This window comes from Amphiprion ocellaris, chromosome 7 (assembly GCF_022539595.1).
Source record: "Amphiprion ocellaris isolate individual 3 ecotype Okinawa chromosome 7, ASM2253959v1, whole genome shotgun sequence".
Classification (NCBI taxonomy): Eukaryota; Metazoa; Chordata; class Actinopteri; family Pomacentridae; genus Amphiprion; species Amphiprion ocellaris.
The window spans coordinates 25948355-25976291 of NC_072772.1; the positions used below are offsets into that span (position 1 = coordinate 25948355).

At 40.4% G+C, this 27937-nt stretch overlaps 1 protein-coding gene across 3 annotated transcripts in view; it reads right to left on the minus strand.

Moving 5' to 3' along the window:
- The window catches only part of myo18ab (myosin XVIIIA b), a 207556-nt gene extending 182832 nt beyond the window's left edge, over window positions 1-24724 (minus strand). For all 3 annotated transcript variants that reach the window (XM_055012351.1, XM_055012347.1, XM_055012346.1), the window contains exons 1-2: window positions 24585-24724; window positions 21326-22444 (exon numbers count right to left, since the gene is read on the minus strand). In XM_055012351.1, coding sequence (XP_054868326.1) covers window positions 21326-22345 — 1020 coding nt within the window. In that variant the 5' untranslated portion in view covers window positions 22346-22444; window positions 24585-24724. The remainder of the gene's footprint in view (window positions 1-21325; window positions 22445-24584) is intronic.
- Window positions 24725-27937: the final 3213 nt, after the last annotated feature.

The window sequence follows — 27937 nt, forward strand, 5'->3', positions numbered from 1 at the left end:
TTTTTTTTTTTTTTTTTTTTTTTTTTTTTTTTACATCTGAAGCAAAGTCTTCATTTTCTGTGCATCTTGTGTCTTCTCTGTGTCTGGCAGAATGATCTGTGGCCAAAGCCAGTGAAGGACGTGCTGCTCTCTGATAGGGGCTTTCGACCAAAGAGCACCAGGTGCTAGGTTGGTTCAAAGTTGAGAGCCAGTGCTTTTTTGGTTCAAATCTCGTGCCGCCCCAGAACGGGTTTGTGTTTCCATTCGGAAGGAGCAAAGTTGGAGCTGCGTCACTGCGCCACCACAAAACGTGTGTACGTACTGCGTACGTAGCCGTTCAACAGCGTTCGCGCCGTACGGAAACCCACACAACAACAATGGAGGACTTCAATGGAGTGGTGTACATGGCTTTGCTAGTGTGTCTCGCCATCGCTGAACAGCAAAACCTTCTGTTAGGGGTTACCCATCGGCGTCGCCGTTCCAATGCCCTGCGATCACGTTTGAGAAGAAAGGTAATTATCAAAGACGTTTGGATACTTAACAGTAAACGTGCTAGTGTTAGCTTAGCTACTTAGCTTCAACTACGCATTGATTACTTAGCGGTTAAACACGCGCAATAAGTTGATGATCATATCTATGTTTATCTTTTTAGATGTTTTTAGATGTCACCCCGCCCCCTGCCCGTGACATGCTCGGCTCTCAACTCTGGCCAAGTCTGGCCCAGCAACGAGTTGGTGCCCGAAACGGCCCCAGTTTTTGGAGCCCGGAGCCGCAGCTCCGGTGGTCGAAACACAAAAAACCGGCGCCAAGTCGGGCGCCGGCTCCAACTCCGAACGGGCTCCACCCCGGTCGAAAAGAGGGTTGAGTGGAGCTGAGAGCTGCTCTCCCAAAGAGTTATAACTAGACCCTGACTAAATAAATGATAGAAAGTTCCAAATCCGCACTTTGGCTATCTCTCCTCTGTGTATTTCTAAAATATTCCACTCTCTTACAGGTAACACAGACACGCTCACTGGGATCGTGTCTGTGCGGCCGCTCCCATTCCCCAGCCGCTGCAAGCTAGCGTTGAGCGTCTTTGTCCCAGGTACTTCCAGCGGGGAGTCTCACAGCTGTTTGTTTTTCACACATCACTCCCTAAAAGTTACAAAACTATCCCTGATGTTTCTGATTGTTTTTGTGTCGGCTACAGAATATGTATATATATATATATATATATATATATATATATATATATATATATATATATATATAGTGGATATAAAAAGTCTACACACCCCTGTTCAAATGCCAGGTTTTTGTGACGTAAAAAAATTATACCAAGCTAAATAATTTCACAACTTTTTCCACCTTTAATGTGACCTATAACCTGTACAACGCAATTGAAAAACAAACTGAAACCTTTAAAGGGGAAAAATAAAAAATAAAATAGCCTGGCTGCATAAATATGCACACCCTTAAACTAATACTTTGTTGCAGCACGTTTGGCTTTTATTACAGCACTCAGTCTTTTTGGACAGGAGTCTATCAGCATGGCACATCTTGATGTGGCAATATTTGCACACTCTTCTTTGCAAAACCGCTCCAAATCTGACAGATTGCGAGGGCATCTTCTATGCACAGCCCTCTTCAGATCACCCCACAGATGTTCGATCGGATTCAGGTCTGGACTCTGGCTGGGCCATTCCAAAACCTCAATCTTATTCTGGAGAAGCCATTCTTTTGTTGATTTGGATGTGTGCGTTGGGTCATTGTCGTGCTGAAAGATGAAATTCCTCTTCATCTTCAGCTTTCTAACAGATGTCTGAAGGTTTTGTGCCAACACTGACTGGTATTTGGAACTGTTCATAATTCCCTCCACCCTGACTAAGACCTCAGTTCCAGCTGAAGAAAAACAGCCCCCAATACATGATGCTGCCACCACCATGCTTCACTGTAGGTATGGTGATCTTTTGGTGATGAGCAGTGTCGTTTTTATGCCAAATATACCTTTTTGGAATTATGGCCAAAAAGTTCAACTTTGGTTTCATATATATATATATATATATATATATATATATATATATATATATATATATGTATATATATATATATATATATATATATATATATATATATATATATATATATATATATATATGTATATATATGTATATATATGTATATATATATATATATACGTATATATACATATATATACATATATATACATATATATACATATATATATATATATATATATATATACACACACACACGCACACACATTAGGGCTGGACCCAAATATCCGATTATTCGGTCCCGACGGTGGTATCCAGATATTAGCGATCGGTATTCGTCTCATGAATTTGCCCGTGTCCCCCGTCGGACGTTACTATAGGAACTGATCCTATACTAACGAACCGAACTGAAAACTCGGCTCCTTCCTCTGTTAGCTCACCAACTCTGACCTCACGGACCGAACCGAATATTCGCTTCGGTCCTCCATCCATCCCTCCGGCCGGCCGTCAATTAATCGAAATTAATCCACAGCAACACTGTGATTAATCTGATTAATCATTTGAATCTTTGACAGCACTAATTATAACAAAATTATCAATGTTATTCACTTCACCTGTCAGTGGTTATGATGCTGTGGCTGATTGCTGTATGTTATCTCATAGCACTTAACATAGTACAGATGCACTGCAATCAAACCGCTTTACTGGCAAAGATATGATATGTAAAGAACATTCCTGATTAGATAGCTGTCTGCCGTCGCCAGCTGCAGCGGAACTGAGATCCATCTGCAGAACGAGAGACTCTATGGAGAGGAAGTTGAATGACACAAAGACAACTTGATCGCACAACCATAGTCAGCTTCTCACTTGTAAACAAGCCAGCGAGCGCAGATGAGTATGACACGATGAACACGTGAGTGATTAGATCAGCGAGTATGTATTTTTGATGCAGATCTGTAATGCGCTTAGCAAAATGGCTGTTCTATGTGGCTAATTTCTGTGTTTACTTTCATCACATACCAACCATCTTAAATAATTCATGTAAAAATTTCTTTCTTCAGAAAGCGGCAAGGAAACTTCTACTAGGAGGTCCCAATAAACACCTTTAATACTATGTAAGTTAATGTTCTCATTTCCTTTAATCCTTCCAACAGAGATGAAATGTGCCAAGATAACATGACCCATTCATCCACAATTACCACACTAATGGGAAATAATTCAAGCTGACATAGGTGGAATTCTCCTTGAAAGAAATGAGTTAATGTATAACTTCTTGTTTCTGTAAGGTGACTCGCAATCTCTACAATGTGTCCATTTCATCCTCACACATGTTGCCATATTTCTAATGAAAATTCCTATCAAGAGGCACACCACAATCCTACTTGAACCTCTAAACCAGGGGTGTCAAACATACGGCCCGCGGGCCGGTACCGGCCCGCCAGGGGGTCCAATCCGGCCCGTGGAATAAATCTACAGTATGAAAAAAATACCTAAAAATTATGAAGTACGTTTTTTGATAAAATTGCAGTTCCCATATTGTCAGCTAGGGGCGCTCTGTTTTATTCAGAGTAGACAGCATGACACAACACTGTGACTCAGAACTTACAGCAGATGGCAGCAATACGGAATCCGGGTCTGTAAGCAGCATTTTGTCTATTGGAATTTTACCTGCTTTTCTGCTGGGCCTGACACAGTCATCAGCAAGATGTCTTTGTCAAAAAGGAGAAAAGTGGACATCGAGTGTAGGATTTTCCAAGAAAAATGGACCAACTCCTATTTGTTCAGAGGTGAATGAGAAACCTGTGTGCCTGGTGTGTATGCAGCAAGTTTCGGTGCTCAAGGAATTTAATCTTCGGCACCACTATGAGACTCGGCATGGCGAAAATTACAATAACTTGCAAGGAGAACTGAGAAGACAGACGATAAATGAATTGTTGGCAGGTTTGAGGAAACAGTAGTCTGTTTTCACCCGGAACCGTGAGGTCAGTGATGCTGCAGTGAAAGCCAGCTACATAGTTGCTAGCAAAATAGCATTAGCATCAGAGTCTCTGACGGGGAGTTTGTTAAAAGTTGTATGCTGAAGGCTGCAGAAATCGTGTGTCCTGAGAGGCGACAAGCTTTTGCCAACATTAGCCTGACGAGGAATACCGTGGCAGACAGGATTTCAGAACTATCGACGGATTTGGACAACCAACTGAAACGCAAAGTGGAGTCATTTGTGACATTTTCTGTTGCAATTGATGAGAGCACTGATATTACGGATGTCGGTCAACTGGCCATATTTATTCGTGGAGTTGATGAGACTTTGACTGTCACAGAGGAGTTTCTTGAGTTGGTGCCTATGTTAGACACCACAACAGCCGAGGACATTTTCCGCGCTCTCGTTGGTGAGCTGGACAGGGTTGGAGTGGACTGGTCCCGTACTGTCAGTCTGGCTACAGATGGTGCGCCATCAATGATCGGGAAAAAGGCGGGTGTTGTGGCAAAGTTTAAAGACAAAGTACAAGCCGCAAATGGAGGGAGTTGTTTCTGGTAATTTCCACTGTATTTTGCATCAAGAGGCATTGTGCTGTAAGTCGTTAAAAATGTATCACGTCATGGAGGTGATTGAGGTGATTGAACTGTTAATTTCATCCGAGCCAGAGGTGTGAATCATCGTCAGTTTGACTGCCTTCTCAGTGACAGTAACATTACCCATGGCCTGCCATACCACACTGAAGTAAGATGGCTAAGCCAAGGTGCTGGGCTAAAGCGCTTCTTCCATCTTCGTGAGGAAATCGGACAGTTCATGAAGAAAAAAGATAAACCTGTTGTGGAATTACAAAGCCCACAATGACTGCAGGACCTTGCATTTATGGTTGATATTACAGAGCACTTAAATAATCTGAACAAAATGTTACAAGGGCGCAAAAAAATTGTCACCCAGTATTATGACAGCATCCGTGCATTCAAGTTGAAGCTCACATTGTGGGAGACGCAGCTTGCAAGTGCTGACACTGCTCATTTCCTCTGTCTAAGAGATGTATGTGCAGCCAGCATCAATGCTGACATGAGACAGTACAAAGACAAGATTACGGGATTGCTGTGGGAGTTTCAGAAACGATTTCAGGTCTTTAGCGAACTCGAGACAGAATTCACAGTTTTTCGCTCACCATTCACAGTAAAAGCTTCTGGTGTGCCCTCCGACATGCAACTTGAAATAATTGATTTGCAGTGTGATGTAGAATTGAAGGACAAATTTGCCTCTTTGGGCTTGGAAACATTTTATCAGCATTTCCTTCCAGGCTACCCTAAATTAACAGCACTGGCTGCAAAAGTGTTGTGCATGTTTGGGACGACCTATCTTTGCGAGCAAGTTTTCTCAGTAATGAACATTAATAAAACAAAGCTGCGCACAAAGCCCACACATAAGCACTTAACTGACATTCTGAAATTGGCTGCTACTCAGGACATGATGCCTGATATTGATGCACTTGTGCAGGCTAAAAGATGTCAAGTTTCAGGAGCAAATACAAAGCAGGAGTAAATCCTGTAAAATGCTGCTTTAAACATTGTTTGCACGATGAAAAAAAATGTTACTAAATGAAAACTTGCTCTAGTAAATACTGTGAAATTCAGTGTTAGTCAACAGATTCACTATAAAAGTGTTTGGTTGAGTGGAATAGTATTTCTAATGCATGCCATCCATATTATGTATATAGTTTTTTAATGTATACATTTTATACATAAACAAAGCAGGTGACAACTTTATTTTCTTAACTGTCTGTATAAAATAGCTGCTACTGAGGGACTCAAGATGGCGGCGTAGAGAGTGGTTGACTTTTTCTGAGCTCTGCACCACCGCATTGATATTTCATACGAAACTCCGCCCTGCTCAATATTTGCATTAACTTTCACGTCGTATACTTCAACATGAATATTGATGACTATTTTTTGAGATCCTGGGACAAGATACCATCAAAAGAGGATCGTAATCCGGTCAAGACGAGCGAGCCAGAAGCTTCTGCTAGCATGCCTAACTCTCCCCTAGAGGAAGAGCAGCAACAGGTACAAGCTAACACCGAAGTTGTCCTTGATGCCTCTTTTCGCCAAACTATTCAAGAAATAACGGCAAACATAACTAAGGTGATTGATGAAAAGCTTGGGCCGTTATCTCAAACGATACTGGTGCACGCTGAGCAACTGAAAAAGATCGAGGAACGAACCACTGAGGCCGAGAACAGGATCGCTGCGGCTGAACACACCTGCGAGGATGTGGATACATGGGTTCACGAGCTTGAAAAGAAGATACAAAGCATGGCTGAGCATATCGATGACCTCGAGAATAGAGGTAGGAGGAAAAATGTCCGGGTTATTGGTTTACCAGAAGACACGGAGGGAAGCAACTCAACAAAGTTTTTTGAGAGCTGGATACCCAACGCGCTCGGGATGGAGACGAAAGCAGGCCGCGTCAAAATTGAAAGAGCTCACCGTACCCTAGCGCCGAAGCCGGGACCGAACCAGCGACCACGACCCATCGTGATCAGATTTCACAACTTCGCTGACAAACAGAGGGTGTTGGACGCCGCAAGACGCAGCGGGACCGTGAAGTACCGGGAATTCCCCATCATGTTTTTCCAGGATCTGTCAGCCGCGGTGCTACGCAAACGAAAAGCTTTTGATGATGTGAAGAAACATCTGCGGGATATGGGTGTCAAATACATGATGCTCTAACCGGCTACACTGAAAATAATCCACGGTGGGGAGGCGAAAAGCTTCGACTCCCCCGCCAAAGCAGTGACTTTTGTGGACTCTCTCAAGTGAACTGCACGTGAGTCACCAACCGATCCGTTTATGTTTATGGGCAGGTTAATGATCTTAATAATGAGAGTAAGTTGTTTTGTTCTGAATTTATTTGGGGGTAGTCTATACATTTACCTTATGTGATTAATGATGATGGCTCATAAAGTCAAAATTGAGCAATTTCAAGTGATATTCTTTGCCCTACCATCCTATGTTTACGGTAATCTTGGGTGACTGGTAATGTGACGTGTAAACCAATATCTCAGAGAGTGTGCTATGCTAATTTGTTTCTTCTTTTTTTTTCCTCTTTCAAAACAAGAGGGGAACTGCCCATTCTCATTTTTATCTGAGGGTGGATATTATCATTTATCATTTAGGTGGTGTTATTTGAGTTTGGAGAAGTGAACCAAGTTAGAGTTGAGTATTGGAAGAGGAGAAGGTTAAGGTAATCCCCTGGTTATCATGTGGGGAAGGTTCCTCCCACAGTGCTGTTTGCACATCTGTTGTTTGTAATTTGTGGGTTTTGTTTTTTGTCTCTCAGCTGGGTTATAGTCGGGTGCAGGATCTACATGGAGAGTGCAGTGCATTTGGAAGCTTAAATATTTTCAGTAAAAAATGTCATGACCTGTAACACTTTGAGGCTGTGTACTTGGAATATTAAGGGAAGCCACTCCCCCATCAAAAGGAAAAAAATATTATCTTTAAAGAAAGAAAAGGTTGATATTGCTATGTTGCAAGAAACACACCTCAATAACGAGAAACATTTAAAGCTGCAACAGTGTGGTTTTGACCAAGTCTATTTTTCGTCATTCACCTCCAAAAGCAGAGGCGTGGCAATACTCATTAGGAAAAATTTACCAGTTAAGGTGTCAAAATGTATTAATGATAAATATGGACGGTTTGTACTGATTTCAGCCTCATTACATGGGGAGGAATTTGCTTTCTTAAACGTATATTGCCCGCCAGGTCATCCACTTAACTTTTTGACGGAGGCTTTTGCTAATTTATCTGATTTTGCAGTGGAAAATACTATTGTAGGAGGTGATTTTAATTGCCTTCTGAATCCTTTGATGGACAGGTTTCCCCTAGGTGCTTTAGCTCTTTCAAAATAATCACAACAAATCGCTGGTCTTTGTGAGGATTCTGGCTATGTGGATGTTTACAGGACACTTCACCCTGCGGATAAGGAATTTACCTTTTTCTCAAACCCTCATAAGTGTTACACAAGAATAGATTATTTTTTTGCTCCAAAACAGCTTATAGAATCTGTCGTCTCCTGTTCAATTGGAAACATCATAATATCAGATCACGCTGCAGTGTATATGAATGTTACATTTAAAAAACTTTCCAAGAAGCCTATGGGTTGGAGAATGGATACATCAATCTTAAAAGATCACAAATTTATATCATACTTCTCTAAAGAATTCAGGCAGTTTCTTGCCATCAATGCTCCCTCTGTTGCCGATTCATCACTGCTCTGGGAGACCTCCAAGGCTTATGCCAGGGGGTTGATCATATCCTATACTGCTACCAAAAGGCGTAAAATTTTGGAGCAACAAGTTTTATTGGAAAAAAGGTTAAATATATCAGAGAAGGAATATATAAAGAGACCTACAGCAGCTAAACTGAAGGAAGTTACCGCAATTCGCTCCACATTAGACTCCTTACTAACAAAAAAGGCAGGGGAGAAATTAGGATATGCAAAACAAAAACTATTTGAACACGGGGACAAATCAGGAAGATATTTAGCCAATTTAGCAAAAAAGCGTAGGGCCTCTCAAATTATTGAGTCAATTCTAGATGAGTCAGGGACTTGCTCCTCTGATTCTAAAATAATTAATGACACTTTTCGAAATTTCTATTCTAAATTATATCAGTCAGAACAAGCTAATAATGTTAGGACTCTAATGGAAACTTTCTTCTCTGAACTTGATCTCCCAGTTATATCAGAAGGTCAGAAATCCAAATTAAATGCCCCAATCACAGTGTCTGAACTGCGTGAGGCCATTCAAACTCTTCACTCAGGCAAAGCACCAGGCAGTGACGGTCTCGGCAGCGAATTCTATAAAGAATTTCAAAATATTTTATTAGAACCTATGATGAATATGTTTAATCATTCTTTTGAATGTGGCACTCTCCCACCATCACTAAGAGAAGCCAGTATTTCACTGATTCTTAAAAAAGGGAAATGTCCTGAGAATTGTGCCTCATATAGGCCAATCTCGCTGCTGAATGTGGACTTAAAGATCCTGTCTAAAGTCTTGGCAAGACGCTTGGAGGGCCTCTTACAAATCATAGTGAAGGAGGATCAAACTGGCTTTATTAAGGGCCGTAATTCTTACAATAATGTTAGAAGATTGCTAAATATTATTCAGTTATCTGAACAGCAGGAAATAAACGGTCTTGTGATTTCCCTAGATGCGGAAAAGGCCTTCGACCGTGTTGAATGGTCTTATTTGTTTTTTACACTTGATCGGTTTGGCTTGGGTGATGACTTTGTCAGATGGGTGAAGGTCCTATATATGGAGCCAATGGCTGCAGTTCTAACCAATGGACTTAGGTCCACAAATTTTGCAATCCAGAGAGGCAGCAGACAGGGCTGTCCTCTGTCACCACTTTTATTCGCAATGGCTATTGAGCCTTTAGCGGAAGCTATCAGACGAGACCCTTTAATAACTGGACTGGATGTGGGAGAAAAAGCTCATAAAATTTCATTATATGCAGATGATGTGCTGTTATTTATGTTAAACCCTTCTGTATCAGTCCCTCGTCTTATCCAGGTTGTTGATCAGTATGCTGCCTTTTCTGGATATAGAGTTAATTTTTCCAAATCAGAGGCAATGCCTCTAGGTAATTTAAAACATCCGCCAGTTATTCAGAACTCTCTTCCATTCAAATGGTCCCCCTTTGGGTTTATATACTTAGGTATATATATTACACCTAAATTTAATCAGTTGTTTCAAGCAAACTTTATTCCTCTATTTAATAAGATAAAACAAGATTTGGAGAGATGGAATGATCTTCCCATTTCATGGCTGGGACGAACCTCGCTTCTGAAAATGAATGTTCTCCCGCGCCTGCTCTATCCAATACAAATGATTCCCATTTTATTCAATCATAAGACAGTGAAAAAACTCAATGGTTGGTTTAGCTCATTTATTTGGGGTAAACGAAGACCACGGATTAGAATATCAGTATTACAGTCATCCAGTGCTAGGGGCGGGCTGGACCTCCCAGACATCAAGAGATATCAACTGAGTGCCCACTTAAGATATATAGCTGATTGGGTCAAAGATGATGCCTCCTCAACCTGGCTTGATATCAAGAAGTACTTATCCAACTGCCCTTTAAAGAATCTACTCTTTATTGATAAACTGAAATGTATTAAAAAACTTTGCAGCAACCCAGTTACAATTAATACTGTTAGAGCATGGAGGATCACACAGCATATGGAAGGCAGGTCAAGGCTTACATCAGTCTTCACCCCAATCACTGATAATCCTGATTTTCTCCCGGGGACCTTAGATGGTGCATTCAAACACTGGACTGCTAAGGGAATTGTTTCCCTGGGTGATCTCTTTGTCGGCCCTACCCTCATGACTTTCAGTCAGGTTATGGAAAAATACGACATATCAAGAAATGATCTCTTTCGTTACTTTCAGGTCAGAGATTTTATTATTAAAGATACATCTTTGCCTGCTGATATGAAGGTCACACAAATAGAGAAACAAGTACTTCTCTCGCAGGGAAAGGCTGCCATTAGAACCTTCTATGCCTGTCTGGGAGATTGCACAGGTTTGGGCGATCGGTCGTTGAGGGAGGCCTGGGAGAGGGAGCTGGGTGTTGTGATAACAGAGGAAATGTGGGACGACATTTGGGATAATTCAAAGAAAATAACTGTCTGTAACCGGACAAGAGCGATGCAATTAAAGATTCTGCATAGAGCACATGTTGCCCCCAACCGTCTCTCTAAATATAGGAAGGATATCTCTCCGGTTTGTCTTAAATGTAAGACAGAAATTGGTGATCTCACTCACTGCTATTGGTCTTGTGTTAAAATACAGAAATATTGGAATGATATCTTGTCTGAAATACAGAAGATTTTGAAAAAGCAGTTTGACTTCAACCCGGTTTCCCTCCTCCTGGGTCTTTCAAATGATCGTGTTAATGACAAATATCAGAAAAGACTGTATAATGTCCTGACTTTTTGTGCCCGGAAAAACATTCTTATGCACTGGATCATAGATAAGATCCCCTCACTGTCGGGATGGCACAGGACAATAATGGAATACATACCTCTGGACTCCAAAACCGATGTTTTCGAACAAACATGGAAACCATTTCTTGACTACATTAATGAAAATGTTTCTGCTATTCTGACGAGAGCATTTGTATAAATAACAGTATTCATTGCTTTCTCCTTGTGTAGTTTTCACTGTATTGCACTCTATTTTGCATGATGTACCTGTCACATTCACCCGGAACTGATTTGTATTGATTTTTGCGTCGCTATTCCCAGCTTCTTGTTGTTGTTGTTTTTGTTGTTGTATGGTATTTTTGCTTTGCTTTGTTTTGTTTTTCTTTGTCTGGTCCTGTCTTCTGTACGTTTGTATATGAAGAAAATTAATAAAAATAAAAAATAAAAAAATAGCTGCTACTTAAGATTTAAAGGTGTGCAGAGTTAATTTAGGTGTTCAGAATTACTTTCCAGATGTGGAAAATGGACTTCAAAAAATTTCTATATTTTGATGAGTTTGATTTTTTTTAAAATTCCAGGACTATGTTTTTAAGTTCCACATACTTGTGACTAATGTTGTGCCATTGTACAATCACTGTGATCAGTTGTAATGCACAACGCACACAAATAAATGTTAAACTGAGGCATAGTGTTGTTGAAATTGCACTTACTTTAATCTCGGGTTCATAATATATTTTTTAAAAGGACAGTTCATTACATATACAGATTTTTATAATATACTTGTTCTTCTTTGCACTAAAACATCTGAAAAACTTAGACTTACTGTTACTTCTCTGTAACTACGCTATAAGTTTACTGGTCCGGCCCCCTTGAGATCAAACTAGGCCGTATGCGGCCCTCGGACCAAAATGAGTTTGACACCCCTGCTCTAAACATATCAAACAGCAAATCAGAGATCTGAAACAAGGTAACATATTTCAACCTGCAAAACAGTCTTTGTGATATTAAGTAAAAATACTTGTTCGCAAGACACATTCATTCCTGGTTTAGGTCGGCACTCAAAAGTCGTGCAACAGGAAAAATAAATCACGAGAGTTATCTTTTACACTGAATTTAATTAATCCCTATTCATGTAGCAGTTACTTTTCCTTCAAGTAATCTGACACTGAAATCAGATACCTCAAGGTAATTTTGTTATAGAACAGCAGATAAAACTCTCCAGGCATGGCATCCCTTATTCACACTGACAAGTCCTTCATTCAGCACTCTTCTCTGTTATTCATAGATCCTGCAGCTCCTCCATCAATAATTCAGCTTGCAGAAAAAAAAGAGGGGAAACACCTCACCTTGCCACAGTAGCAGAGACTGGAAAACTGTTAGGAGGTCACAGCGAGGTGGACAAGTGCCCTGCAACATTTAAAGCCTGCAGTACTTGCCCAATACCCCCACACTTGGACTGAATCTGAAAAACCTACATCTAAACTTACATAGCATTTCCCTTGGGTCGTGACCAAACAATCCTCTTATAGAAAGAGAAACATTTACGAATGTGTCTGTCTGCAGGGATGTTATATTTATGAACTGTGACACTACTGAAGGTTACAACTCAAGGATTTGAAGTCTAACACACAGTCAAGAGTCATTTATGGGACCAAGTCCCAAACTGAAAAAGATGAATGGCTCGTGTGCTGACGTGTTTTTCCAAAAACAGACATGTTGAACCAAAAAAAAATACAGATTCATGTACATTTACTGCTAAAATAAGTCTATGTCACATGCAGTATTACAGACAAAAGTTGATTATAGGTGTAAAGAGAACTCAATTAGCTGACGGTTGAGGGAATGCAGTGACAGTGCTGTGGTAACTTCTCCCTGATCTGTGTTGAGCCATGCTACCATACGGCTTTGTTCAACTGGTTGGCCAACTGCTAAATATCACCCCACAGCTGGCCTGGTAGAATATTTTCTGCAGACATTTAGACATTCTCATCAACCTCAGCCTTACTTTGTGTTTAATGCTAACTGGCATGTCAGCAAGCTAACATGTTAACTTTGCATAGTGAAAGTGGACAGAAGATGGTAAAACACTGTGAATGATCAATGGTCTGCTCTCTCAGAGCAGTTTTCTACCAAAACGGCACTCAGAGCTCTTTACAATGTTTCCCATTTATCTATTCACACCGACAACAAGAAACTTCAGGTTCAGTGTCTTGCCTCAAGGGCCCCAAGGGCACTTTGGCATGTGAAGGGGCAAGGAATTGAACTGTCAATATTGTGATTAGTGAACAAGCTGCTACCACTTGAGCAAAACCAGGACTGTTTATGTTTTGGGGTTTTTTTATGCCATGTCTAATATTACTCATACCCTTCATCAGTAATCAGTGGCAAAGCCTTAATTTGTCACCACACCAATGAAATGGTTATTATAAATGCAAACAAGTCTTGTGCATGTCTCTATTAGATTTTGCAACAATCTCCGGGTCTTTGAGGTTGGAAGGTTTCTTTGCCATCGCTCTGGTCTTCAGCTCCCTCCACAAATTCTTGATGGGATTGAGGTCTGCACTCTGGCAAGGCCACTCAAAAGTGTTCATATTGTTTGCTGTTCAGAATTTCTTGACGACTAGGCTGTATGTTTTAACACTGTTCTGCTGGAAGGTCCTATAATGCCCAAGGGCAGGTTTTTTTGCATGTTTTCAGAGGAGAAAAAAGTAACTACTGTTGAGCAGGTATTTTTGAGCAACCCTGAAGAACTGCTGGTTAACTGGTTAACTTCCGAGAAGACAACAACATCAGCCATTTGTCTCCACTCTTCGATGTCCAGTTTGAATAATGGTCTTCTCTTCTCACACAGTCATCAACATGACGATAGGGGAGTATTCTTGTAAACACTTGTGCCCCTCGCAACTGATTAAAGCTTCTGCAGTGCAAGTCCTAACAGCTTTAGTCAAATAAACTAAGTAAGACTTTGAGACCACACACACACATATATGAAAAAATCTGGCATGTAGAAAAGCTTTAGAAAACAAATCACTTCATCAAATACATTCATGGTTCTTTCCCTCTTCTATCAACCTTCATCCTCAGAACCTCATTCCTCTTCCTCTATAAGAGAAGCTCAGGGGGATCGGGTCAGGAAGTGGTCGATTTGTTCCAAAGCAGATTCCACAAATACCAGAGTCAGACCTAAAGAGAGGCTTGCTTCCCGTTGTTTCCCGTCAGCCTGTCAGACAAGTGAAAATGGCTTTTTGCTACTTTAACCTCCACTCTCTCTCACGCTCTAGGACCCCCTTCTCACCGAGTCTCCTCAGTCTATATTCACGCCCCACATGTGTTTTTAGGATGGGAAGCATGAGAATTTCACAAATTCCTTCATTTTAATATTGTAAACAATGTAATTAAGATGTATTTAAGTGTCCGATTTTATATTTTCAGCCTCGACTCCAATCAATACTTACATCGACATTTTTATCAAAAATGTAAACTGAACGGGTGCCCAAATAGCTCAACTGGTCGAGCGGGCAACCCATAAACAGGGGCTAGATTCCCCGACGTGCAGGCTGGGTTTAAATCCAGCTTACAGCCCTTTGCTGCAGGTCTTCCCCCCATTCTTCTCCCCTGCTTTCCTGTCTGCCTCTCTACTAACCTGTCAAATAAAGCCCAAAAGAGCCAAAAAAAATTAGAAAAATGTAAACTGAACAATAAAATAACAGGTATGCATTAACAATGGCAATGGCAATATATGTTATAAGCAACCTGATCAAAGCCCTATTCAAAACTATTAAAATCTCAAACTTAATTGATTTGTATGAACTAGGACAGTGCAACCAAACTAATGTGACACTAAAGAGCAGCTACAAAAAAAAGGTATCACTTTGTTGAAGGTGTCTGAACAACAAAATCATGAAATAGACAGTGAGTACAGGGGGAGAATATGTATGTATTCGGCTACTACAGGACTACTGCTACTGCCAGTACGACTTCAGCAATCTAAATATGGGTCAAAGGATCGATCAGTGAATCTGCTATTGTATGGTTAGGCAACAAAACTGAAATATGTATAACAATAAAAAGAACAATCATTTTAATACATATAAATAGTTATTAATAATTGTATCATGTATGTTTAGTAATGATGCAGCAATGAAAACCATACAAATTTACACAACCAAAAAAAAAAAGGATGAATCACATTAGGGCTGGGCGATAAATCGATTTTATCGATTAATTCGAGTTTGTACTTTATGTCGATTTGTTTTAATGAAAATCGATTTTCTCATCAACATCCGCCACTAACGCCCACTAACTGGACTCCGGCCTGCAGAGATTAGGTAGGGGGTAAAAAAAAAAAATCGGATAAATCGTGAATCGGGATTTTTTGTGAAAAAAATTTGAGATTTTTTTTTTTTAGGCCATATCGCCCAGCCCTAAATCACATCAAAGAAAGAAGCAAGTAAAACGCACAGAGGGAACCAGGTGCACTGAGGTTGCTTGAGCTACATATAACAGCTAGCCTAGAACTAACACATCAAGAGCGTAGAGGCTATGGGTGGGGTCCTCATGGTGATAAATACTTTCAAGAAGAAATCAACCGAGCAGAAAGGTTGCTGGAAACGGAGTGTGTCCATCAGACACAGACACTTAAGCAATAAAAGTTTTTACTCAGTTATATGACGATCAGCATCTGTCTGTCTGCCTGCTTGCTTGTTGGCAACATTACTCAAAAACGGACAAACAGATTTGGATGAAATGTTCAGGGAAAGTCCGAAATAACACAAGGACCAAGTGATTAGATTTTGGCAGTGATGCGGCTTATAGTCTGGATCCACGGATTTCTCAAACGTTTCTGTATCAATGCAAGATAGCGGCACAGCGTTACTGTAACTATGATAAGTGAACACTACATAAGCTGCCTGCTGACGATCACATGATTGTGATCCTACTACAAATCCACCACTGTGAACTTATCAGGACTTATCCATTGGAAATGATACAAGGAACAATTGATTAAATTGTGGGGGTGTTTCTGAGTCCCATCAATTCCTGCCGCCCGCTACACACGATCACACGATTCGGTATCCGTACATAATGTACACATGCATAACACACGCCTGTGCTCAGCACAAGGTCATTGTGTTTGTGGGTACATCTATATTAAATGGACACATTCTATGGTGTCGTGATTTCTGCCACGACTTTGGTCAAGATTTCAGGTGTTGGAAATCACACGACTGAGCAGCCTTGGTGGAGTACTGCACTCTCTGTGTGCTTTTTTGTTTGTGAATGGATATTTCTGGAGTAATGGGTGGCTGGTGTGAAAGCTCCATTAAAGCCATTAGGAAAGGACAGAAACCAAACAGTGCTGTTGAATCAGACAGGCAGCAAGCACAAGTGAAATTAAGACCCAGTCAGCTCTGGCCTCTGGCTGCATTTCCAGCACTGAATGCCATACATCAGGTTTAGTGGAGGAACATACTGACCTGGACCAGGTCTCTGCTCAGGGAATGCTCAGCATTTTGGGTAGTACAACTTTCTAGCATAAGGCAACCTGTGGTATAGAAACTTTTAAATCTGTCATCCCAACTAGTGGATCTGGCTAAGCTAAGGGTGAGGCACAGACTGTCTTATTTGCTGCTTCAGGGTAAAATGTCTCCTTTCCAACACGTCCCTATGCTGTTTTTTTTGGGTTTTTTGTTTTTGTTTTTTTTTTTTTTAAGAATAACCTATCTACACCTGTCTGTCTGCTTCCAAATCTTGATCAGATCTTATAGGTGCAGTCTGTGATTCTGGAGAAAATGATGTGTAACTGGTAAACATTTTAAAATAGCTATATGTTATGTTTCAGATTTACTGTCCTTCCTGCTCTCTCTGGCCCCTGTCCCCCATCTCCCTATTGCTCCCTTTTTCAGCCTACGTTGAAGAAGCAAACATGTGCACAGCAGCTGGAATAGGGCTGTGTGGGTCAGTCCAAACCAATTTGTTTGCTTTCCATTTACAGGCCCAGAGCTGCATACAAACACCAATTTTATTTCAGTGCAGATAGAATGGACAGCTAGAGGATTGTTATAAGATATTCAATAAATTAGACAAAAAGTGTGTTGGACTAGAATCACGTACTCCCTGTTTAATGTGTTCATGTTTGTGTGGTGGACTCCTGGCACCATCTCTAGGTAGACTGACAGAGTGCTAAATAACTTCAGCTGCAAAAATAATACTTCCTCTTTTACAGGTTTATTACTACTTTGAAGACATCACCTTGGACTCCAACAAATGATGACAGGCATTTTCACTATTTCACATTGTGTAAATCTTTTTTTTTTTTTTTTTTTTTTTGGTATTGTGAGTGTGACCTGGCAGATGTGGTGTCCTTTTAAAACCATTTGTCTGTGGCAGGACTGAATCACTGGCCCTATGTCAGCTTGCCTTTATGTAAACCAGCAGTTGAGCTGGTGATATCCATTAAAGTGGACAAAGAAACACAGATAGGCCTGCTGTTTAGCACACACACAAATCAGCTGCAGAGATCATCTCATGAAGTTAAAGGAAAGGAAGTGTGTGTGTTTGTTTTCAACACACATGAACACCGCCTCTGCATTTAAAACAAAGCTCCCTCCGGTGTGCACTTCCTGTTTGCTCTATGGAAATCATTACAGCAGCTCCTCACACAACACAAAGCAAGACTCTTATCCTGTCAGAGGCAGAGTGGGATTGTCCTGATGAACAGTCACTGTGGAGAACAAGCTCCCCAGTCAGTCACCGCTTCTGTCTCCCATCAGGAAAAGGACAACATGAGCTGCACAGAGTCACTGCCTGTCTCTCAGCAGAGGAATTCAATTGTGGTGAGAAGGGGGATCAGAGTCTCTTTCAGGCTGACTGTGTCACAAGAACCCTTGAACCAAAGCCAGTGGAGGCAAACAAACAAAGCCTTCTGATGCTGCTAAGCAGGCCCTGACCAGGACATTGAGCCTGCTGGAGGATGGTCAGCTAATGCTAAATCACGGTAGCTGCACAAACAGTCCAAGTTTCATGACTTTTCAAATTTCACTTAAAACATCCAGTGGTAGAAGTTACTTGTAAAGTCTCATCAGCAGTCCAATATCCAAATACAGTCAGAGCACAGTGACAGAAAATGGAGGAAAGCAGCAAATCCTTAGATCATTATTACAATTCACCTTATGACTGTAGGACTACTTTTTAAGATTTATCAAGAAAATGTCTCTGCACATTATTATATCACAGCTAAAACAAGTGCTGTAGCAACATACAGTTCCTGCATATTTGTAAAAGCCTTTCAAGAAAGGACACGCTCATGCCAGCTCCACTGCTTGAATATAACTCGACCTGCCAGAAAATGCAGAAAGTGCTAAGCTATGTTGAGATGGTAAAAAAATCTGTGGAGGAAGTGGATGTCAGTACAGAAGATATGGAACAACCTTTGTATTAAAGGAATTAGAGTCATGGGCATGTACACGATGCTGAATTTATCAGTGCTACGGGTGAACTTGTGGAGTGTTGAATTTACATTAAAGCTGGGGTAGACAGTAGTTTTTGTTTTGAGCCACTGGGCAAAAAATCCATACATTCCAGACTAACCTCTCAGCATGTTGGAATTTAAGAGGTCAGAGAACAAACTGAACACTTGGCTCAGGCTTTTAGAAAATCTAGTTCATGAAGGCAAACTTCACTCTGATCAAATGATAGCGTTTAAAGAACAGCAAAGTCCACACTGCAAATGAAACATGTTGGTACAATTGGATAAATGGGGGGCTTTCACAAGAGCAGGATTCCAACCCTGGCTGAAGTCACAAGAAAATGGTAACTTTTAGTATGACTATTTGGGGGGGGGGGGCACAAAGAGGGTTGTATTATCAAAATCTTTCTTTTTCCCATTTACAGATTTCTGCGTACCTCAGTTTTAACAGAGAATGAGAAGTGAAGGCCTGGGTTTCACAGACACTGAGAGAGTGCCATCTATCAGCTGAAACCTACAATCACGTCACTCACATAGTCATACAATCATCAGTGAGCTCACAACAGGCATTGTCTCCTGCAAGCAGATAGCAGTCAACGGAATCATTTTGGTGTGGCCAGACAGAGACTACACAGGATGAGCCTTTAATAGACAGTGAGAAGGAGTGAGGCAAAAGTTATTTTGGCCATTCTGATGCAAAATAAGTAAAATTAAAATGTAGAATAAACACCCTTCTGAATGCTCCCTGTTTGAGTTCCGTTCAGTATGTCTCTGGCCTCAATCTCGGCAGGGTTGCAGGTAGCCGGTATGGTATACCCAGAACAAACAACCTTTCACGCATACTGATAACTTAGCATTAAAGGGACACCTGACCTAGCTGTCTTTACCGTTTTGAGAAAAAACCCACACAGACACTAGGGCTACCACTGAACACTATTTTTAATTGATGATTCTATCAACTATTTTATCAGTTTACTGATCAATCAATCAATGAATGTCTGCATTTTTCTCCAACAAAACAAAATGGCCATATTAAGTTCATTTTATTTTGACAAATGTGACGCCATTATATACTGTAGTACGGGAAATGGAAACAATGGTTTACATAATGAAGTTCAAAACTGTACAATTAAACTGGAAATTCCAACAAAATAAAAATTAATGAGAAGAAAAATTTAAGTCCATAACACATCAAAAGAAATTGAAATTTCCATTAAATCTGTGAACAAAATTTTAAAAATTCAGTCTGAATATTAAGCAAAGTGCAGTACAGATACGGTGGTTATTTAGCAGGAGGCTGAAGGTGAAAAAACTTATTTTCTCCTTGTTGTATTGTATAATTGTTATGTGACTTTTGTAGTAGTTTGAAATTCTACTGAAAATACAGCTAAATTCATGGCACAGAACAGCAACTTGGAAGTGACAGCTGTTAGCACATGAAGGGTAATGTGCAGTGTTTAAGTCACAGCTTCATACTCATTTCATTGTCTGACAACTGAGCCAAAAAAGAATCAATGTAAATGATAACAACTTGATTATGAATTCAGCTGTACAAAAAAATGGTATATGTGAGCACAGAGAGAAGCAAACAAGTCTACAGTTTCATTTAGATGACACTTTTATCCAAAGCGACGTGCATCTGAGAGTAGATACAACACAAGCAAGGATCTAGTCAGGAGAAAACAACCTGGATAAGAGCCACAAAACAACTTGTGTGATAATAGGACCTTGGTGTCTACAAGCAATGCAAGAGGTAATGGGCGTTTTTATTTCTTTTTTGCAGTCTGTCAAGTGCAAAGGTGTTCAGTGACGAGCTGGTTTTTAGCCTTTTCTTAAAGACTGAGGGGGACTCTGCAGATTGAACAGTTTGCAGTACTGTGTAGAAATGTTAGAGTGCAGATTAACACTCTTTTTTGATCTCAAAATATGTGTGGGTGATTCACAGCCCTGTGCCACTGATCACTGACAAAGCATATGGAATAACAGTATATGGACTCTGTGAAAGAGTGTGGAAATGGTCTCCAAAATCCCACTCTTCAAACAAATAAAACAGCCAATAAAATGGTATAAATTAAATTTAGCTTGACGCTAATTAATCACAGGAAGCACCGTGTACCATATCTTGATCACGTGCTTCCATATGATGTCTTGTAAATCACAAAGTGAAAGAATGCTCATTTACAGACTAAAAAGAAGGACCAACATACTCCGGAGAATGTAGGATATTTCTGTCTTAATATGCAATAAAAGTGCCTGTTAAGAACCAAACTGGGTACTTGCAAAATTGTTTGAAAACATGGACAGGTTACAGTGAAAGATTTAAAGCCCTGTTGAGAGAAAATATTTTATCAACATTTCTGTTGTGGTTAGACAGACAGTCAACCAAGACATCAACACATAATGACATTAGATTGTTTGTCTACAAACCTTAAGTTTTCTAGGCTACAAATTTGATTTGTGCAGTTTAAGAAGTTGTAATCTTTGTAAAGCCAAGGTAAGATGAGAAATTCATTAAAAAAAAATCATGCTATTCTTTCAATAATCAAGTCCTCAAAACTTCTTTTCAAAGGATAAAATATTCAAATGAAGTTGGCAGGACACACATGATTTTACTAGCATCTAGCACGCATCACGTCCTCCATCACATGCTGCAACATTTACAGAGAACAAGGCCAGATTCAGACAACACAGCATCAACACTAAAGACATAGTCATGACACTGACTAGTTACAGCCGAAAGGCCTGTTCTGCTCGCAGCATGGTGAAGCGGAAGACAGACCATCCACAGACAGGTCAACAGCTGTTTTTGTCTTTTTTAGCCTTTTTAGACTCAAAGAATGCTAACCAAGATATGAAATCAGAGTGAACTTCATCTGTACATAGGAAGTGAAAACTGCTTACATGTCTGGCCTCCCTGCGCAGCCCCTCGGTGTTCCTCAGCCAGCAGCGGCTCAGCTCACTCAGCTCCAGGATGGGTTGCACCTTCAGCCTTACAGTGTCTCCCGACTGACGGATCATCTCTACTATCTCATCCCGGCTTTTATTCTCCACATTCCGGCCATTTATCTCCACCAGCCTATCGCCTGGCACCAGCCCTAGTGCCAGATCCTTGGTGCCAGCACCAGGCTCAGCAAAATGAACCACACGTCTGTACACTCCTCCATCAGGGCTGCGGTCTAGCATAGTCGTGCGACGCAAAGAAAATCCAAAGTCGCCAGTATTGCGGCGTTGGAGTTCAAGCTCTCGTGTTTCTGGGGCACTCGGTGCAACCACAGTGGGCAACTGCAAGTCTGCAGGAAAGGTCTTGTTGACCACTTCAGGGATGCAGACTTTTTTGGAGGGTGCTGCTTCAGGCTGCTGCATGAGACTGTGCTTGCGGAGCATGCTAAAAACTTTGCTCTCCACCTGTGGGGATGGGGCAGCAGAGTTCTGGCCTGAAGGGGTGGAGCTCTCTGAAGGGCTCTCCTCTTTGCTCCTCTGGGAAAAGGAGAAGCGTTTCATCATCTGACCCATCTGCGAGGAGTTTTGCTTGGCAAGAGAACCAAAGTGTGCCACACGATCACGCACTGAGCTGCGGTGTCCATCCTGTCCTCCTCCACCCTCACCCTTTAGGTCATCAGTGGAGCTGGCAGCACTCAGCTGGTCATCCAAGACCATGCTGCTGCGGTTGCTCAAGCAATCTGATTCAATGTCAGTGAGAGTGAGCTCATTGCTGCTGGCCACTTTGATGGGAATGGGGTTGGAGATCTCCAGTTTGTTCTTGGACTCACGTTTGGCCTCCCTCTTCAGGTTGAAGAAACCACGCCGCATGCTCATCTCCTCCAAGCTGCGTAGCTCTGCTGCAGACATCCTCTCTTTTTTGTCTTTCTTCTCCTTCCTGCTCCCCTCTCTCTCCTTATCCTTCTTCATCAGATTAAACATGATGATAAACTAAATGTGCTTCTATTTTCCCTACCCAGTTGGATTGGCTGTTCAGTTTTTGGGTTGTAGTGTTTGTTGTCATTAACAGGAGCAAATCCCCTAGAGAAAGAGAGAGAAACAACAACTTGTTAAACTCAAAAATACTACATACAAAGGAAGAAATGTCCTTGATGTAAATGTTAAGCCAGACAAGATCAAAAATCAACTGTATAATGCTTATGTCAATACTGATAAACAAATTTAAAGATTAAAGTCCATAAGATCATATTTTCAATCAAATAACTTCATAGTATCAATGAGCCAATATTCCGGGGCTAAATTTGGGGGATTTTAAAAGATATTTAGAGAAATTAATATTGTTCTTAGAGTGTTAACAATTAAAAAATGGTGATTCTTTGATCATTTAACTCAGCTGGAACAGTCGGACAGGTGTGGAAAATAGCTTCTTTTGTATTGTCAGAAACAAGGAGGCAACATTAAGATATACAGTATATCACAATGATACATAGACCACATTCCAGATGTCTATTCTCATATCGTTAGTGCTGAAACAATTATTCAATTTACACAAAAACCGTTTACACAAAATTTATCAACAACAATGACCTATCAAGCTAATGGTGAGCTATATGAATAAAACATACCTATCATAGTTAACTGATTGTATACTGTAATATTACCATATGTCAATTAGATGAGCAAACCAATTACATAAAGTCTGTGTAAGGTTAATCTAACAAACTAAATACCTTATGTGAGGCAACATTTTCTCTATTTAATCAATCTGAATATGTTGCTTTTTTCAGGCAAAGCAATATTAAGTCCTCATGATAAGCTGTTGGGACACTGGATTTGTTTTTGCTGTTGTTTCACAATTTTATATGTTTATTATATTAATCTTTACCTGATCACTTAGAAATAAAAATTTGTTACAAATTACATAATATGACATCATTATTATGTATGGCTCTGGCAAGTTAAATCCCTGTGTACAAGCTTCCGGGTATTGCATATTTTGTAGAGTTCATCAGAAAGTCAAGACTGAAATTAAGCAAGAACATGTTGTTTTCAACCTGGGACCTGATGCTTTCTGCCTGAGACACGTGTAGATAGTCTGGTGAAAAATAAGACTATCACTAAAGACCTCCAACATTCCCACATTACACAGTCCCACTGGAGAAACTTGGCCAGGCTAAAAGACATTCCTGGCTTCGGTTTTTCACTGGGTCTCCCCAAACCCTCAAAAATCTGGGTGAGACTGTTGTGCTCACATAAGCAAGCAGCACATCATCCGGCCTGGTTCCGACTAGCTACTGGGTGGCACACAGACACAGCACCAGGCATGGATCTGTTCTGTCAGGACTACTGTGGACCTCCAGCGTGAAATATCATTCAGCCGTTATAAAAATCTCATTGGCGCTGGACAAGCATCTGAGCTGTCAAGTCTGTGATACATGAATGGTCACGTTAAAAGACGTTACACTGATAATTACAAGAAGAAATTACGGCCACAGTGATCTGATATTAGCAATTTAAGGAAGCTGACATTTTACAGGTAGTGCTGGCCAGCAGATTATCAACCAACCGACACAAACACTTCTTAAAACGCCTGATCCCGTCTTTAACACCAGGCAGAGCCGCAGTGAATGGATGTCTTTTCCATCAACATTAGCGCTACGTTCTGTCAGGGTTACAAAGGGTTAAAACGCTAATGGTCTCAACGGTGTCCACTGATTTAAGTTATCTTCTGTTAATCTCCTTGGCTGCTGAGGTTAAAACGACACTAACACCTGGTCACTAACATAAACAAAGCCGCATTTGTCAGCTCACTCCGTAGTGAGTGGAAAGTCAGAGGACAAAAAGCACGAGAGGGCTAAAATAGGTGTAGCTTCTCGGCTACATTAGCTTGCTGTGCTACTGTTTTGTAGGTGGAGGTAACGTTACCTAATAGCAAACATTTCAGTTTTATTCCACTCCAAATTAAAACATCTCTAACAGCATAAGCCAACAGCAATTCACTGTGTTCTTGTTTAACTTTTCAATGAGCAGAATAGCCAGCTAACTAGCCTAATTGGCTGAAGTCACAGCTTTATGCTTTGCCCTCATTTTTGGTGAAGCAAAGCCTCGATCAACACACTGGAGTCTGTCAACATAACAAAGTCAGCGTGTCTGCTTTAACGTTTCTACCTTCAAACTAGATGTGTCCTCTCACTATAAGCACACAGGAACAGATACTCACCGGTTTTCAACACCGAAACGGAGCACCGCTGGTGCCTGGATAGTGGGCTCAGCTCAACTCACAGGGATCAGAAGCCGCAGACTGGCTTTTAGCTAACGCTGCTCCAAGTCCAGCTCTCAGGCGTCAGGACATAATGACAGGCGCTCAGCCAGTGACCCCTACTGGCCGCTCGGAGGAGCTACAGCCCAACTGCTGCACCGCTCTTACACTGAACCGTGTAGCATAGAAGCATGAACATTTATGGACCATATTCAAGGGGAAAAAACTCTCTCTCTTTGGCACTTAAGATTTAACTTTACTAAAATGCTTGAAATGAAGCCTGATGAATTATGGGAGCACCTTCTTCAGTGAGATGAAGGTCAAGGTAAATTTGCTAGGTTCAGACAGGGTCCAGCATGTTTGGTGTTGAGCTGGTCAGGATTCCCACAGTGAATGGCCAGGACTACCACTGTCTTCACAAGAGGCACAGATGGATTAACATTACACTATTTTCTCAGTGCATAAGTTGTTTGTAGTTGATTCTGATAAAAAAAAAATACAATAAAAATCTTTAGTGGGGCATTTAAAAAAACCTTCTCATTATCTATTTTTTCTTTGTCATATTTCTGTAACAGATGAGGTCAATGGAGCTTTCCTGGAGGAAACCAAAGTACTGTACTGCTCTGTTGTATTGAATTGGACTTGGCAAGTGCAAAGTTTACATTGTAGATTTGTTTTGGTTTAATACAGTATAAGAATGCTATTGCTTTGCACTAAAATCTAATTAAACAACGTTTAAGTGCAGATGTTATAACTCAGACCCTGACGAACACTTTGACAAACTGGACAGATTTTCAAAGTTGTTCAACCTGTACATCTTCATCGTACAGGTTGAAAAAAACATCCAGAGAAGGCCAAAACAGCAAAAGGAAGAACATGTCCATGTCACACAGAAACTCAAGTCAAATACAAAACTCTAATTTGTCTCAGGTGACTCTATTATTTCCTCAACATGGCACTACCAGCCAAAAAAAAAAAACAAAAAAAATAAATTTCAAAAAAAGAACTTCACATGCAAAACAGTTTAACGGGTAATAGTAGGAAAACAATCAGGAAAAGGAGAGAGGGAAATCTGCTCCAAACTGCAGTGAAAATTCTAAGTGAAAAAGAGTGATAAAAAAGTGTTATTATTAATAACACACAACAACTGGCTGATCAGTAAGAAGATGAGAAATGACTTCCAGGTGCCAGAAAAGCTGGAGAACCTAGGGCACAAAACTTCCTTTTGTAATTCAGTGACAAAGAGGAAGACAGGCTGCACACCCACAGATAGGGAGAAACTCAATGATACCATTCTCACAAAGGTAAAGAAGAGAAAAAAATTGGATTGAAATCATGCATGTAATAGCACATATGATGCAAGAACAGATAGGAATAGTACAATAACCACCTCACGGTTGTAGAACTGATCCAATCAGTCAAGCTACAGTTGTCATCTATGCTGTCCATGCCCTTTGATGTTTTTGATATGAAATGTAATCGCGATCATTTCTCTCCATCTAATCCGATCGTTTGCTTTCTGAATTGTGACTGTTGCCCGTTCCATGTGTAGCCACATGATGTCAGTCCGTCCATCATTTTCATTCTCTGCCTCTTCCTCTCTTCCCATTAATTTTTCCAGTTGTGACAATATATTCCAGGGTCTCTTTCCTTATAATGTGTCCAAAAAATGTTGCTTGCCAATTCCTAATTTTGTTCAATAGCATATAATTTGTATTTATATATTTTAAAACATCTTCATTGCTTATTCTGTCTGTATAAGTTATATATAGCATGCATCTGTAAAGTCACATCTCTGCTGCAGTGGTTCTGTTTGACATTTTATTATTTATGTTTCAAGATTCACATCCGTATATCAGAACTGGTAGGATGTAACAGCTGAGAGTCCTCATACAGATGCCAATTACTATGTTCTCATTTGTCAGTATATTTTTCATTTTCATAAATGCTGTTCTTGCCATTGCTACTCTACATCTGATATCTGTTTCACACCTCCTATCTGATGTCATCCATGAACCAAGATGTTTGAAATGATGAACCTGCTTTTGTGTTTCTTGGTCTAATTCTATGCTACAGGTTGGGATGATATTTTTCTTTAAAATTACCATTACTTCTGTTTTCTTTTTGTTTAAATACAGACCAAGTTTTTGGCTCTCAGTATTATCTATGGATACTATGGTTTGCAAGTTTTCTTCACTGTTCGCCATCAGCACTGTGTCGTCTGCACAGCGTATGTTGTTTATGTTAGAACCTCTGGTGGATCCTCCCGGTAAACCTCGTATTTTCCTCATGATGTTTTCACTGTACAAGGAGAACAGTTCAGGTGACACCACACATCCCTATCTGAGCCCTTGTTTTATTAGTTGTTTGTCACCAATTTCGTTATTTAATCTCACTGCTGCCTTGGATGCCAATAGAGATTTTTTTCATTTGCAAATCCTTTCCATCTCTGTTTATGTTCTTTAGCATCTGGATTATCTCTTGATGTTTTACTGTGTCGAAAGCTTTGGTGTAATGAAAAATGCAGTCATCTTTGCTTGGGAGCCACAACTGCATTATCTGTCCATTGTTTTATTACAGCTTTGTGTTGCAAGTTTATCATAACTCATAACTCACATAACTCATTACTTAGAATTTAATTCACAACATGGACTTTTACATTTCACATGTCACTCCTCTTCTATTCATCACTGGTACTGAAAAGACTTCCAAAAAGGATACAGCAAGTATACACCCATGCATCCTCACTCATAGTTATCCTTATACCCCTTCTTCTCTTCGCTTTTCTATCCTCAAGATGCACTTGAGACATCATTCAAGATGGTGTGCTGAGATCAATGCCCAGCTTGCAGGTAGGACAACATGGAACAAAGGAGAAAAGAAGCTCAAAATAATGAAATGAGATTAGTGTTCTCATGTCTACAGACACAGGGGCTATACCTGAGCAACACTACAGGGCAAATTGGCATTTTTAAGTCAGATTTCAGTCATTCTTTGATGAAAAAAGTAAGTACACAGTCTAAATGTGCTCATGACTGACATTTTGATATTTTAATTCTCCTACAAAATGCTGAGTGGAGTTTTTTAGTTGGTACAACAGGCCTAGTTCACAACTGCCATCAGTGAACTTATTTACACTTGTGCTTCTCCTACTATCACATGACAAAATTCAGATTTCTTCAGAGAAAAAGTGTGCTGTGTCATTCAAGTGAGAGAGGATCAACAAAACTGGCAACCTGACTCCACTCTACCTCTAAAAAAAACAGTTGCTAAGGAGCGTAAGCGTCACAACAACGCATCTCATGTATCACTCA